The sequence below is a fragment of the Haemorhous mexicanus genome, chromosome 12, assembly GCF_027477595.1.
Source record: "Haemorhous mexicanus isolate bHaeMex1 chromosome 12, bHaeMex1.pri, whole genome shotgun sequence".
Taxonomy (NCBI): domain Eukaryota; kingdom Metazoa; phylum Chordata; class Aves; order Passeriformes; family Fringillidae; genus Haemorhous; species Haemorhous mexicanus.
This window is the reverse complement of record NC_082352.1, coordinates 13480927-13495303: the sequence shown is the minus strand read 5'-3', so window position 1 is coordinate 13495303 and position 14377 is coordinate 13480927. Positions and strand designations below refer to the sequence as shown.

The window sequence follows — 14377 nt, the reverse complement described above, 5'->3', positions numbered from 1 at the left end:
AAGTGTAGTCTGGATTGCAGCACACAGAAATACTGAATTAGACAACATAGTGAAATAATGAAGTTCTTTCAGCAATTTGCTTCCTACTTTTGAAGTAATATGCACTTCATATAGTTACAAGTAATAACCTTGAACTTGGTACAATGCCCTTACCTTTTGTTGCTAGGGCACTTGATCACAAAAGTTTGTCAAAAAACCCCAAACAACCCAAACAAACCCTCACCACAAATTTCAGGCATTTATATACTAAAGTGGCTCATAAAAAGCCTTGGGTAGATAGACTCAAGAGAACACTATTTACCGACAAAACCTTTTTGTAGACAGTACTTTCAAACAAAGCCACAGTTTTTTAAGCATATATTGAGAAATACCACTATTGTATTGCTGCTTACCAAGAGACAGTTGCTGGAGCCAGTGATTAACAGCAGTAATTACACACAGGAGCACACAGACACTCACTCTGGGATGTAAAAGCTGATACAGAGCCACCAAATGGAGACAGCCACACCACTGACTCATCATGTGAAAGGTGTAATTGCCCAGTAAGTAAATGCTACAGTAAAGCCTTCCAGGAGATTTAGAGACCCTACCCCCTGTAGTGAGCTAAATGTGTTTGCAGCTCCCACATGGTCAAATTGGTTGAAGAAACAAAGACATCCAAAGACTTTAGTTTGGCTTCTCCCAAACTGCTCTCTGAATATTTCATCACTTCTTGTTCACATCTCAATGACTGACTACAGATGTAATTAACTGCTGTCTTCTTGTCTGTACATATTCTACCTTCTGTGTAAATCTTTAGATCCTTATGGTCATAACTACAACTTCATTTGGGCTCTGTCTTACGGACATTCAGGTAATTCTGTTGCACATAGCCCAGTGTCTAGCCAGATACCTAGGACAGGCTCTGTCACATGTCATCACAGCGAGATGAAAATATGTCTCCTACCACTCCAGTAACCTGGCAAAGTGCACACTTTTGCAGACTCCACTGCTCCCTATAATACACCTGCATGCATGTTCTTCCCAGACAGAACCCTCTTCCCTCCTCTTCCTCCTGAAATGTATTTGTGAGCCCAGCTTACAGGTTTGTTGTGGAGTGTGTGGTGGAGAAGTTCTCCATGCGCACTCTGGCCAGTTTCTCAGCGGCCACCGGCCGCAGGAGGAGCTTGCAGGTGAAGACTTGGCGGCAGGCCTTGCGGAAATTCTCCGAGAGGAAAGCGTAAAGGATGGGGTTGATGCAGGAGTTCCCGTAGGCCAGGCAGTGAGAGATGATGCGGAAGGTGAAGGAGATGTTGTTCAGGGGAAAGTGCCCAAACTCTGCCCACATGGTGATGATGTGGTGTGGCAGCCAGGAGAGCAGGAACACAGCAACCACGAGAAGCACTGTCTGCGCCGTCTGGAGAAGAGAAGATCATGTATTAAATGGGCACAGTGAGCAAGCGAGTCTGTGGGATGAGTGAGTTTGCTTTCCTCTGTCAGGCAACACTGACAACTGCCAGGTGGGCAAATCATGACAGTATGAAAAAGGATGCTAAAAACCTGGTAGACTTGGATTGATTGGTTTTGGCTCAAGGAAATAACTATAGACAATTGAGGTAGTGCCCATAAAACTTCAAACAGTTCAAAGGCTGCAACAATGTGTTACAAGGAAGAGTGGAAATAATAGTTCCTAACACTTCTAGGGTGAGGAACATTGAGGCTATTGAAAATAACTGCAGCGGAAAACAACTTCCAAGTAAGCATGCTGCTGAGAAGAGTAACAAAGGCTGGCTTGAGGAGAAAGGTTTTTCCAGTATCTCCCTATTACAGAAGAAACTCAGGAAACCAATGCATAGGGGATTTTTTTTTTTAAATACACAGTGCTCATTGACATATTCCTTGCTGGGTGATGACCTGAGGGAGGCTCCCTGTGCCTGTGGGGTCCCAGCCTGTGCTGCCTGGGTTAGAGGTGTGTCCCTGCAGTGCTTGCTCCCCACTTAGCTGGCCAGCCTTTGGCACAGTCTGTCATTTGTAAGTTCCAAAGCTTGACCTGAGGTAAAATTTTCCTGAAAACAGTGGTCTTTGAAATCTCCATACAAAATGAAGGTTAACAGTGGCAGTAAATAAAATTAAGCTGTAACTCACTTCAACTTTCTTTCTACAAGACCCCAAGGCCTGTGGGAGCAGGACCGCAATTTCCAAATTTAGGAAAGCTGGTAGTGTTGCTTTTCTCTTACTTTCTACTTCTAGAACACTCAGTGAATGCCTAGGAAGTCTCAGAGATTACTGACTTGGGGGCCCTAAGATCCCTTCCTGATGTTTTTGTAGGGCTAATTCTACCTGACTTAATGAATGTTCAAAAAGAAAAATGGTAATGCAAGGTGAGCAATTGTTTTGTATTTAATCTCTCAGTTTTGGGGTTCTGTAGCATATGCACAGCTGGTGACTTCCCTCCTCTTGCCCCACTTCGTTCTGTGCACAATCCACTTTTAAACTTTGGTATTTTGTGTTTCTCATTTCTGTATTGTCATTTTAATAAATGTAACAACTTGCAAACATGCAGATGGTGTCCTTCCCCTAAGGACAACTGTTGTACAAGTAGCAGAACAGCAATAGAGAAAAATTAAAATTCAAGTTTCATTTCAGTTCAAGATTTACAGCCTTGCTAGTCTAGGTCAATGTTTCTGTCAATAATTCCCTTGCATGAATAGTGTAAAGTTACTTTCCTAGAAAAGGGATAATTTTCTAGTGAACAGAAATTTGTTTAGCCAGTGGTTATCATGGCTACATTTAGTTAAACCCATTAACCTCTCTAAGGAAGATGTTATTGTGTTAGGTCAAGACTACAATACAAGTAAAAAAAAGGGATTTCTGTCAAATGGGTCTCTCAAATAAGGTTCTATTAACTTTGAAAGGCATTGACCTGTAGGTTCATGGTGTACCTGGCATGCTCCAGGTGCTTCCTTGTTTCACCTACCAGAATGCTGTCAGACAGCTGAGCTAACAGTGTTCCCCTAAGAGTGAACAAACTACCCTGCCAAGTGTCCTCAAACCAACCATGCTGGGAGCCAGATGATGTCCTTAAAAATAGACTGGAATGATTAAAAGTTGATGACACTGAAAGACACAGATGGAGTGGTCTTGTGGGGTCTGGCTCCCCCGCTGTGGTATGATGGGTACCAAAGAAATGATTAATAAACAGGTCCCATCATTAGCTTTCACCAGCAATAATGGTGCTACTTCGTTACCCTCTAGCAATGTTAAGTAGCTTAGGCTTGTTACCCAGGCAACCTTTCAGAGCATCCATCTGCTTAAATTAGGGGGCTACAAGCACTGAAATATGCTTTTGAATAAGGCTTATATACCTAGCTTTCCCCTCTTCTATTGTGAAATAACAAACCGTGCATCTAACGTAGGGCTGAGTGTTACACAATGAGTTTGCAGTTGCTATGTAATAGCACAGAGTTGTTTCTGGGGTCCAGCTTTTTGGGATTTTGCAGATGGAAAACACAGACAATACCAGAGTACTAATGTACATAACTCATGACTCAAAAAACAGGTTTTGGAAATGGAACTTTTGTCTGTTTTTTCAAGTTAGGGAGTATGTAGATAAGACAGCGGAAACTGAAACAAAACACTGTTTGGACTTCAGTGTGGTAACTTTGCTGTAGCTTTAAGTACAGTTACTGTAGACTGTGACCAGCTGTGGAGGACTGATCCAAATAGTTTGTGTACTGTTTGAGCTTCTTCCATGAGCTGTGAGAGTCTGCACAGTTACTGCATTACTGTTGATCTAGTAATTGTCCCCACTTAATACAAACCTTCTGGTTTGACTCTGAAATTTTGGTGGGCCCATAATAGACCTGTACAATGGCCACTACTGGCCACTTAAGTCTCTCTTACTACTCCTACAAGACTTTTAAGCAGCTCCAGGATATAACTTACAGTGTATTTGTTGTACAGGCAAAGTAAGTGCATTGAAGCTATACAGTGAATCAATAGCATGGTGACAAAGACAAGGAGATATTTTTGTTTGTCAGATAATTGGATGAACATCTGTTATTCCTGCCTTCCCCCTGTCCATTTCTGTCATGTGCAGATTGTGTTGAATTTATTTGCTTATTCATTTGTTATCTTTTTAGGTTATCTGCCTCTCATTTATGCTTTCCAGACTTTCTTTGTCTGTTTTGCCCTTTGATTACTTTTCCACCTGGCCCTGGACAAGCTATTTCTTGCTTTTAGCCTTCCCTCATCCTTCAAAAAGCATTGGAAAATGTTTTTTAAAAACATTTTGGGTGACATACCTCATTCAGGAGGATTATGAAGTCTTTAACATTTAATTGTGTTTAGAGCTGTTGTCCTTGATAAGCTTTTAATGAAATTTCTTGCTTCAACTTGTCAGGCATCTTGTCAAGGGCAAAATTAAGATTGCCTGTAATGAGTCAAATGCTTCAAGTTTTCCAAGGATTTACATATTTTAGTAAGAACCACCTGAATGTTAGATTAATAAACATTCCCAAGATTAAAATATAAAGTGGACAGAACAGTCTAGAGGGGTAGAGGGCTTGTCCCTTTCCTAATTTAGTCCCAGTTGGAGACAGCCTAGCTGCACATCATTTTTCAGAGCTGATCAGACCATCCATTTCTACTGTGTACCTCAGCCACACAGAAATGGGAAAGAACATTCAATTAGGTTTTTATTAAACAGCACTGGCTTGCAGACAAACTGGGCTTCATTAGTGAGACAACTGCTGTTTCCTGAATGTGGTGAGATTATTTTTCATCCTTTTTTCTTCCATAATTCTAAATGAAGAAGCATAAAGAAGCCTATGCCAGTTCTTCCACACTGTCTTATCAGCAAATTACAAATGACACTTCCTTGATTACTGCTTTGTAGGAAGATATCTGATTATGTCATTTACTGATAAATCTTTTCTCCTGATATTTTCATCTCTAACTTGTAGATTCTTTTCCCTAAAGTTTGAGAGACAATTGGCACATATTTTTACTGCCCCATACTTCATTATGGGGCAGAGTGACAGACTTCACTATATCCTGTAATTTACTGTAGTGAAGACTTGGAAAGTATGTAGTGACCCACAGTGCCTTAAGCTTTTGTTTTTAGATACTGCTGGTATCCAGTGCCCAGGAAAGACATGTGGCTTAGTGCAATATACCACTGCACTGCTGGAGGAACTTCCCAACCTCTGAGGAAGACAATTTCTGTGGCTTTACATTCAGGGATACCCAATGGAGACCATCCTTTTGCTCAGAGTCCACCCATGAGCCAGCGTGCAAAGTGAAAACTGCCAGTTCCTTCACTCCTGCTGCCACGTTCTTGTTTGCTTTGTTGGCAAATCTGACTTGCCCTGGTGGATTTGCAAACATTCGTTTCCTTTTTGCACATAAAATTCTAACAGAAAGGTCCCAAGGACAATCTGATCCCCAGAAACATAGCTTAGTGATAAATGCAAAATGTTTAGAAAATGGCATACTTATTCTTAGGTAACTTAAATGTCGGATAGCAGCTGTCCCTACTTCAGAGCACACACATCTTTTAATTACTACTGAAGCTCTTCTCGTTGCCCTTTGGTCTTTTTTTTTTTTAATTACACTTGAGTCTAATTCTACTCCAGTGATCTGAAAATCACTCTGAAAGTATTCTTTTTTATTGTTCTGTCTTCTTTCTTGGAGCCAGAGATGGCAGCTGAATGTCATGAAGAAGAGGAGGGACTGAAGTAAATAAATTTTCAGATCTTATCAGCTCATTTTGATTACTTGCTTTATGTGCTAAGAGGAGCTCTTCATTTCCCAGCAGATTGCTTGCACTGTTCCAGCTGCTCATCTGCACATCTCTCATTCTGGAATTATGCCACTTATCTCCTCTGTTGGTGCCCTTGAAGTTTGTTCACTTTCTATTCATAAATGTGTATGAGCATTGTGATATTTCCATTACCCCCTAATTGGTAATGATGCTCTTAATTCCTGCTGCCCTGGGCTCCTGTTAGCCAAACAATGTGCAGGATGACACTTCTGAATTATATTCTGCTTTGATGGATCCCAGGATCTTCCATGTTCCTTTGCTGTATTTTCTGTTGTTCAAATGCCAAGGGCTTGAACATCACGTTCATTGTCTACATGAAAACTTTCAATTTGCATGAACAATAGCCAAACAATTCATTTAGCATACAGAGCACTTGTTTAGTACACAGAGCAACTTTTATCTGCCTCTCTTGGCCAAGGTGTTCAGCAATACCCATCTACCTTGAAGGAATTCTGTATCTTTTACCTCAGGCTCTCATATGACTTTCAAAGTGCAGCACACCAGGGAGTGTCCCAAAAAAACTCCGTGTATCTTTGTGTTTACTGAGCTCTGGAAGCAATGAACAGCTGATTTGCTAACCCACCAGGCAGGCACGGCTCACCTTTCTATTGTAGCTAACCAATAGAAAAGCATAGCACTAATTTGTTATCTTTAAGTGGCTCATTTGGTTAATTGAAGCTTTTGGCCTCAAGGTCCCACAGTTCCTACTATCCTTTCAAGGGATCTTTCAAAATTGCTGTGAAATTCACATCCCCAGACACATTCTTAAACTTGAAAAAAAATTTCAGATTGTTCAGTTTGCAAAGCTTGTTATTTGTTCTTTAAAGATGCACAATACAGAACTGAGTAAACACTGAGGAACCCTGGTGTGCTCCAGAGGCCAGTAAAACACCACAGGGCCATGCTAGACCTTAGTTTGCATAAATTTCCATCATTAAATCATCTTATTTAAGGCAGATGTAAGATCAGAGTTCCTGGGGCTGGGCTCTTATGAAACATTTTGCAACACTGTCAGGCAGGGAATCGTTAACTTTCTTTGGAGCCAAATCACAGACTTGCTGTACTCTGCATAGTTGAGAAAAGAGGCAACAGAGCTGAAATATACTTCATTGTCATAGAGGGATGCACAGAATTTCTTAGCATGTGGTCTTGCTGGCTGGCCTCAAAAAACGATTATCCAAAACTTCAAAGGAGACTCCTGCAGCATCACACCATCTGATTTCAAGGCTGGCAAACTTGTACAGCTAGTGTGGCATTAAATGGGGAAGCAGTCAGTCATGGCTCTCTTCTGCAGGCACAGCCTTAGTTCATCATGCAGAATTTCAGCCTAGGCATGCAAAACGTTCTAAACATCTTCCTTTGATTCTTTTGAGACCTTTACTCCTGTATGGAGCCCAGATGAGATTGGGAGATTTGAACAAAAAGCTGTTTGCAAAATTTGCTTTTTAGAAACAAAACAACACTAAACCCACAAACCAAACAGAAAAAACCCAATCCAAACCCAAAGGAGAAAACCCAAAGAGAGCAAACCCACACCCCAATCTTTTGGGGGTAGAAGGAAGATAGTAGCTCAAATGCCCTGTTTTCTTGAAATTATAGGAATGAAGCAGGAACTGCATGGTCATAATTTCAGACTATCCTCTTTTTTATGAATATGACACCTTGTTTTCCAGATCAGTTTGGTGAGGATGCACACTGTGAATTAAAAGATGTGACTCAGACAATTTTGTCATCTCATGTGGGAAGACTTGGCTGTTGTGCTACACTTTCTCTCATAGCTCAAGGTGATCAGGGTTTAGCCACTGCAGTCACACCTATTTCAGAACAAACTCAGTGTTCTGCATGTACTAAATTAACCTACCAAATGGGGACCAAGATTCATTTGTCAAACATTTTTCACTTAAATAAACAAAAGCTGTTCACTTAATCCCTGATGAAGTTTATGAATTAAACTCAAACACAGCTACTTGCACAAATGGGCTAACTAAGTACATATGAAAGAAGCTAGAGTAACAGAACTGACAGCCATCTATGAGTTTCCTATTAGGCTCTAAAGTGAAGTGTTCTTAAGAAGATGTGCTTTAAAAACTGGCTCTCACTCTTGTGTTTCAAGTATGCTTTGAAAGAATATACAAGAATTGAGTGTGTCTGCAACCACCTCAAGGAAGTCACCCTAAGAAATGTTGAGTACATGTTGAGTTTGCAACAAAAAACCCTATAAGTACACTAAAGAAGATGTTTGGCATGCAGCAAGGCTAGATGGACAATCTCTGCACAGACAGGGCTGGAAGAAGACATTTTGTGAAGGATGATGTCTGTGTGTGTAGAGGAATGTATTTAGTTTTCCTTCTATCTGAAAGGATCACCTATCTAACTAGGTCTGACTGTGCTACATGGAACAAGAATTGCTGTTGGGTGTTTCTTAATTATGGCCAGGGAAATACTTAAGAAGAAGTGCTGCACCCCTAACTTGTCTGAACTGCTAAAATCAAAGGCTTTTTTTTTAAAATTGATCCTCTTGGCAATATCTAATAACTAAACTTGATATTGAAGAAACTGCAGAGCTATTTTCTCATCAAACTCTACAGAGCAAATCTGAAAACAAAACAAGTGGATACATTTGAAAAATATCATAAATGAAATTCTTAACTTCTTTAGCAATTTTTCAAATTTGTGAAATTGAGAAATTATTCTATGTGGAATGACAGTGCTTCTTAGCACTTTATTGGCTGCGTTTTACATTATCAAAATTGTCAACACATCTTGGTTGCCTTTTCTCATAGTAGCTGTTAAACACACAAAACTCTGACTCTGCTTTCTCTTGGTAGACTGAACTATTGATCCAGAAATTATACTCCTGCTTTTAACATTGCAATTCACAATTCATCTGCTGCAGTATCAGCATTTATCCAAAAGTCAGTAGGCAAAATAAAACATGCTGTTCTTCAAAGTGTTCTGTTCCATCTAGGTCTGGTGGTGTTCCTGCAGCAGGCAATACACAGCAACTCATTGCTGCATAATGTGTTGCCTTAGAAAAGGTGGTGAAAAGAATATTTATTAAAACCTACTTGAAGTTAGATGAACACAGAAAACATGGTCAAAACATTCTGAGAGGAATGGGTAAGTAACACCTAATAAATATTGTTTATGGTGTATTATAACTTGGACAGTTAGTGTGTTATGAGATAATATTGCAAATACCAGTTGAATTCTAACCTGAAAGTGCAAGACCAATTAGGAATTGGTCCTCATAAGTATATTGCAAACAAAACTGAGTGTATGCTAGTGAATGTAATGAACCAATAGAAATTAATACAACCTATAGTTCAATCTGGTTAGGATTCGTAGGCAAAAAGGACTGGCAGAGACTGTAAAGGCTGGAATCAGCTGAAATCAGCACAGACCAGGCTGATTACTTTATAAACCTGGCATATCTCTTGTATTATAGTCAATATACAGATTAAACCAAATATATTTACCTTCTTCTTTGATCTCTCTGATTTCTTGGAAATGTTCTTTACTTTCGTATGGAGATGGTATAAAACCTTGGGGGAAAAAAAGGAGCAATATATTGAATGGGAAATTGAAATTTGTGTAATAATACTTGAACTTCTCATACAAGCACCAAAAATTTGAAGTAATTGTTTTACTATGACTTCAAAGATGAATTTGATGTTTCAGATTTTTAATTCTAAGCTCTCCAATTTCTCTTTCAAGAAATAAGGTTTGGAAAGAGCATTAAACCTGCTAGGCTTTCAGGAGTTCAGCATATATTAAGAACTCAGCTGGCACTAGGCTGAAATCCACAGGAGTTTTCAGATGGACTGTGAATTTTATATTGAGCCTCAGATTGTCTTCATTTATTCCCTAGGCTGATGATACTCATGTGCAGAGAGCAGGCTGCCAGTCCTGTGCCCTGGTGGGACTGTCCTGTCAGTCCTGGAGACAGCACAAACAAATGCAGTGGTGGGGAGGGCCACCCTCCAGAGAGAGGGTCATAAGGAGTGTTGGAGCACTCTAGGCAATTGTCAATTAACAACATGTAGATCTAGCTTTTGAAACCTGATTACAGCACAGCAATAACCTGGAAATGTTTATCCCTTCATAGGTTTTTCCTCTTGCCAGTAGCAAACATTTGTTATTTAGAAAGAACAAAATGAAAAATATGAAAAACAGCAAGAACCTTTAGGGGGTTTGGGTGACAGGTCATCTTGGTAGTTGTAATCCTTTTTGTGATCTCGTGTAATTTCATTCTCTGTTTTCCTTCTCTCCCCCCACCTCAAAAAGTATTCTGTAGCAGGAGAGGATATGGAAAGGGTTGGCTGTGTAGTTGTGTACACACACGCGCCACCAAGATTCTGGGATCTTTCCCTCCATTTAAGCATTATTCCCACCCCTGGCACCCACCTTGGCATAGCAGCAGGTGATGAGCAGCAGGGGCAGGAGGTATCCCACCAGCAGGATGGTAATCTTGTACATCTGCTTGGCTGTGGAGCCGTTTGCCCAGTGCTCCCAGCAGAAGGAGCTGTTGGGTGCCTGCTGATGGCCACTCATGAGGGCCTGGTGCTGGGCCACGGGGATGGCAATGAGGAGGGACAGCAGCCAGATGACAGCCACGCCGAGGGCGGCGTTGCGCTTGCTGCGGATGCAGGGCGAGCGTTTGGCATGGACCACAGCAATGTACCTGTCCACAGACATGGCCACCAGAGTGAAGATGCTGACCAGCATGGTTGCCATGGCCGAGTAGTGAACCCACTTGCAAAAGAAGGCACCGAAGATCCACTCTGGCAGGGAGTAGATGGTGGCCTGGAAGGGAACGCAGAAGAGCAGGAAGGAGAAGTCTGCAATGCTTAAGTTAAGGATGAAGATGTTGGTGGCACTGCGCGATGGGCGGCCCCCAGGCCGGAGACGCCCCAAAACAACCAACACTAACGTGTTTCCCACCATTCCCAGGAGAAAAATCAACCCAAAAAGCACTGGTACAATCACCACCTCCGGGCCTCCCCTGGTTGCTCCTGCCCAGCATGTTGGGGCCTCCGTTTGGTTGGTCTCAAGGCTGCACTTGCTGGTGTTGGCTCCAAAGGAAAGCACAAAGTTGAATTCCTGCTCGTCCATGGAGCCAGGCAGGGAACAGTCACTGCAGCCCTGACTGCTGTCTGTGTTTGGTGGGGTGGCCAGAGGTGAACTTTTGCCTTTTCCAATGCTGGGTCTTTCCTTTGAGGAGTAATTTTCTTCAGAAGATTCTTCCGAGTTCTCTCTCTGGTGCTGTTTATTCCAGGGACTGGCAAGAAAAAGGAGTTGAGGAATTTGTGTCATCCAAGAGGTGACATCCACATTTGGCAGTTGGTGCTGGTGTGGCAGAGGAAAAGTCTGTGCCAGAAGAGCAGAGGATGAGGCTGCCCTGGGAGCTTGGAGCAGCAGCAGAGCAGCAGCAGCTCGGCTTCCACATGCTCCTCCTCTTCTGCTTCCCTCCCACACTGCCTGCATCTGTGGCTGTCACACCTGCTTTCCCAGCTCCACCCTGAGCCGTGGCACAGAGAACAAATGCTGTCTGTGACCTGAGCCCTTCAGAAAACAACCCCTGGCCAGCTCTGTCCCCATGCATTACTGCTCACGAGGGGAAAGAGCAAAGCAACAGTTCTCATCCAAAGGGATGGATAAGCAGCAGCTGCTGAACGGTAGTGTGTGCAGTGAGGGGCAGCACTGTTACTGGCTGTATAAGACCAAAAAAACCTAAACAACTTTATTTTAATAGATAGAGAATTATTTTAGTTGTTTATTTGTTTCACAGTACTCAATGCTCCCATTAGAGCATAAAGCCATCTGAATATGTGTGTTTCCAACACAAAAAGCTGGGAAAGCTTTAGATTCAGCACTGGGTCTTGCCACTTCTGGGATATCTGCCCAAATTCCTTAGAGCCTGAATATTCATGGACCTTGTTGATATAGCTTGGAAGACGTTTTGGGTTAAGCCCAGTAGTGCCAACAGCATCTGCACTGGAAAAGGAAATGTTCAGTCTTGGTAGCTGTGAGCAGCTGTAATATTCCCTGTCAGGGAACAGAGATAGGTTTGGGGTTTTTTAAACAGAAGTTTTATTTAAGATTAATGGCTCAGTTACTGTGGTTATAATGATTGCTCATAGAAACAGCACATATGTTTTGGAAGGTAATAAGCAGGTTAGTTCTAATGGTTTGTTTCCTAACATTTCTTGAGGGATTCTTCAGGGAACAAAGTTTAGGTGAACATTAACAGTACCTGCACACAGTGATTTATGGATGCAGCACAGCTGCCTGCAAAGGAGAGTACCCACCTCTATTTTCAGTGGTTACAGCTCCAGGCACTTGGTCAGAGTGGTGCACCACTGGCTCTTGTGAATGGGAGGGTTTGACTTGGGGAGCCCCTTAATTCTAGGAACCAAGTTCAGGAACTGAAAGTTGCTCTGCCTTGTGATTTTTTCTTGTTGAGAGGTAACAGTGCTGCCTTCTGTAGCCTGCTCTGATTATACCCGTGCTTAAAACTGATCTGGAGCTCAATCCCTTATTTCCCTCACAGCTTTGGGGCAGTTTTGGGGTGATGCCAGGGAGGGAAAGGTGTCTGAGCGACAGTGGAAAAAATGACCTCCCCTTGTCATGAGCAGATCACCGTGGCTGGACCTGACGCCACCTGCAGCTCCACAGCCTGGCTGCCTCAAGTAGCCCAAGACCTCAGACACCTCTCAATGTCCCAGGACCTCAGACACCTCTCAGTGTCCCAGGACCTCAGACACCTCTCTGTGTCCCAGGACCTCAGACACCTCTCAGTCTTCCAGTTCCCGAATGTTTTGAGCGTTTGCCGGGATCTCTGCACGCTGTGGGGCTGTGCTGCAGCCCGAGTGCCATCTGCTGACACTTTGCCTCCTTCGCTGCCTTCAGGCAGCTCCATTCTTTCCCTCAAGCGCTGTCAGCTCAGTACTCACCTCTGTCTGCTGCGGTTCTCTCTCGTCCTTATCTCGTCCCACCTCCCACCCCCTTAAATCATCAAACTTAAATATGTTTTCCTTTTCCTTTTGTGATAATATGTGACCACTCTAAGGTTACTTCTTGTCATATTACTCATATGCTACATGTAGCACTTTGGAAAAGGCTATTGAAAGTGATTTCAATGGTTATCTTTGTATTTTCAATGCTTGGGTTTTTTGTGGCTTTGTTTTTTCCTTTTTTCTTTAGAGGACAGTCATACCAGAAAGAATTATTTAAAAAGAATCATAGCAAATGAGAACATGCATTTTAATCTTTTAGTGGGTTTGGGAAAAATAATAAAAACTGCAGAATGTGTGGTTTCTGCTGCAGGGGATTTGAGACAATGCATGCAGGAATTTAAGAATTGCTTGTATGTGTCACCTGCAGAACAAACACAGCTTTACAGATCTGAAAGGACTCATGGCATGCAAAGCAGAATATGGGCAGAGAATAGCACAGTTTTGGCAATGAGAAGGGACAGTTCATAGAATTGTTTAGATTTGTTAAAAAAATAAAAGTCAGCAATTACCTAAATTCTTACAGAAGGAACATTCCAGTTCTGTGAAAGTGTTATAAATGGGGCAGGGGGAAGAAAGGTGAATATTCTGGATAGAAAGTGGCAGTCACTTGTTGAATTAGACATCCAGAAAACTAGACTATGTGCAGGAACTCAGCTTGTTTTCATTAGGGAACTGAGATACTGCAAATCTGATTTCAAATGGAGCTTGGCTGGTGTGGAAGTATTCCTGGCTGGCCTTACTCACAAGGAAGCAATTTCCAGTGTTAATTTACATGCTTTGCTGAAAGCTTATCCTGAACATATGTTTACCATGGCAGTCAAAAGTTTCACAAAGGAAAAGATTCCTTCTTCTGTTTCTTCCATTGTGCCACTTCTCCACTGCTTTAAATCATGTGGTTTTTAGAGTGAGAAATTTCCTGTCCCTGAGAATTCCCAATCCAAACACACTCAGAAGAGAATTGGACCATGCCAAGACAGAGTACTTGCCATAAGACCTGTTCATTAGTCCAACTAGCAGTAGGTCAAGTCTTGAATAAGTACAGGAGCATAAATAGCAGGTGGACCTGCAGTGTCTGATTTGCTGGGAACACTCACATTATGGGGGGTAGTTAAAAATTCAGAGTGCTTCATCTGGAAATCAGAAACAATTAATGCCCTGTGGATTGAGCTGCATGAAATATCTCAGCTGTAAAAATTCTGCTGTTCTTTAGAAACTGCTGCTTCTTAGAAGAAGACAACAAATATTTAAACATGAGTGGGAGGATGTAGCAAAAGGACACTGAATAATCTCTGTGAGAGTGAAAAAAAGGTAGAAGTCTGACAGCCACCACTGATGATCAAGATCAAGAATGAACTGGAAGCCAGATGCTGTTGCTTTTGTCTGAGTTGATTTGGGCTAAAAGCCTTGGATTTTCATCCCTGTTGAATGCCTAAACAGGCATGAGGCATGTCTTTTTGAGAGAGGATTGTACTGGACATCTATGAACAAATTTGCAATCCCAGAGTAAGGAGAAGAGTGGGAGAATGTCAACCCTAAGAATAAAGGTGGGGGGAAA

The 14377-nt window shown here is 42.0% G+C and overlaps 1 protein-coding gene across 1 annotated transcript; it reads right to left on the bottom strand.

Moving 5' to 3' along the window:
• Nucleotides 1-879: 879 nt before the first annotated feature.
• LOC132332643 (galanin receptor type 1-like) lies at nt 880-11056 on the bottom strand. Its single transcript, XM_059857136.1, has 3 exons — nt 10211-11056; nt 9283-9348; nt 880-1396 (listed from the first exon to the last, which is right to left on the bottom strand). The coding sequence occupies exons 1-3, from the start codon at nt 10916-10918 to the stop codon at nt 1079-1081; spliced, it is 1092 nt and encodes a 363-aa protein (XP_059713119.1). The 5' UTR covers nt 10919-11056; the 3' UTR covers nt 880-1078.
• Between the last annotated feature and the right edge of the window lie 3321 nt (nt 11057-14377).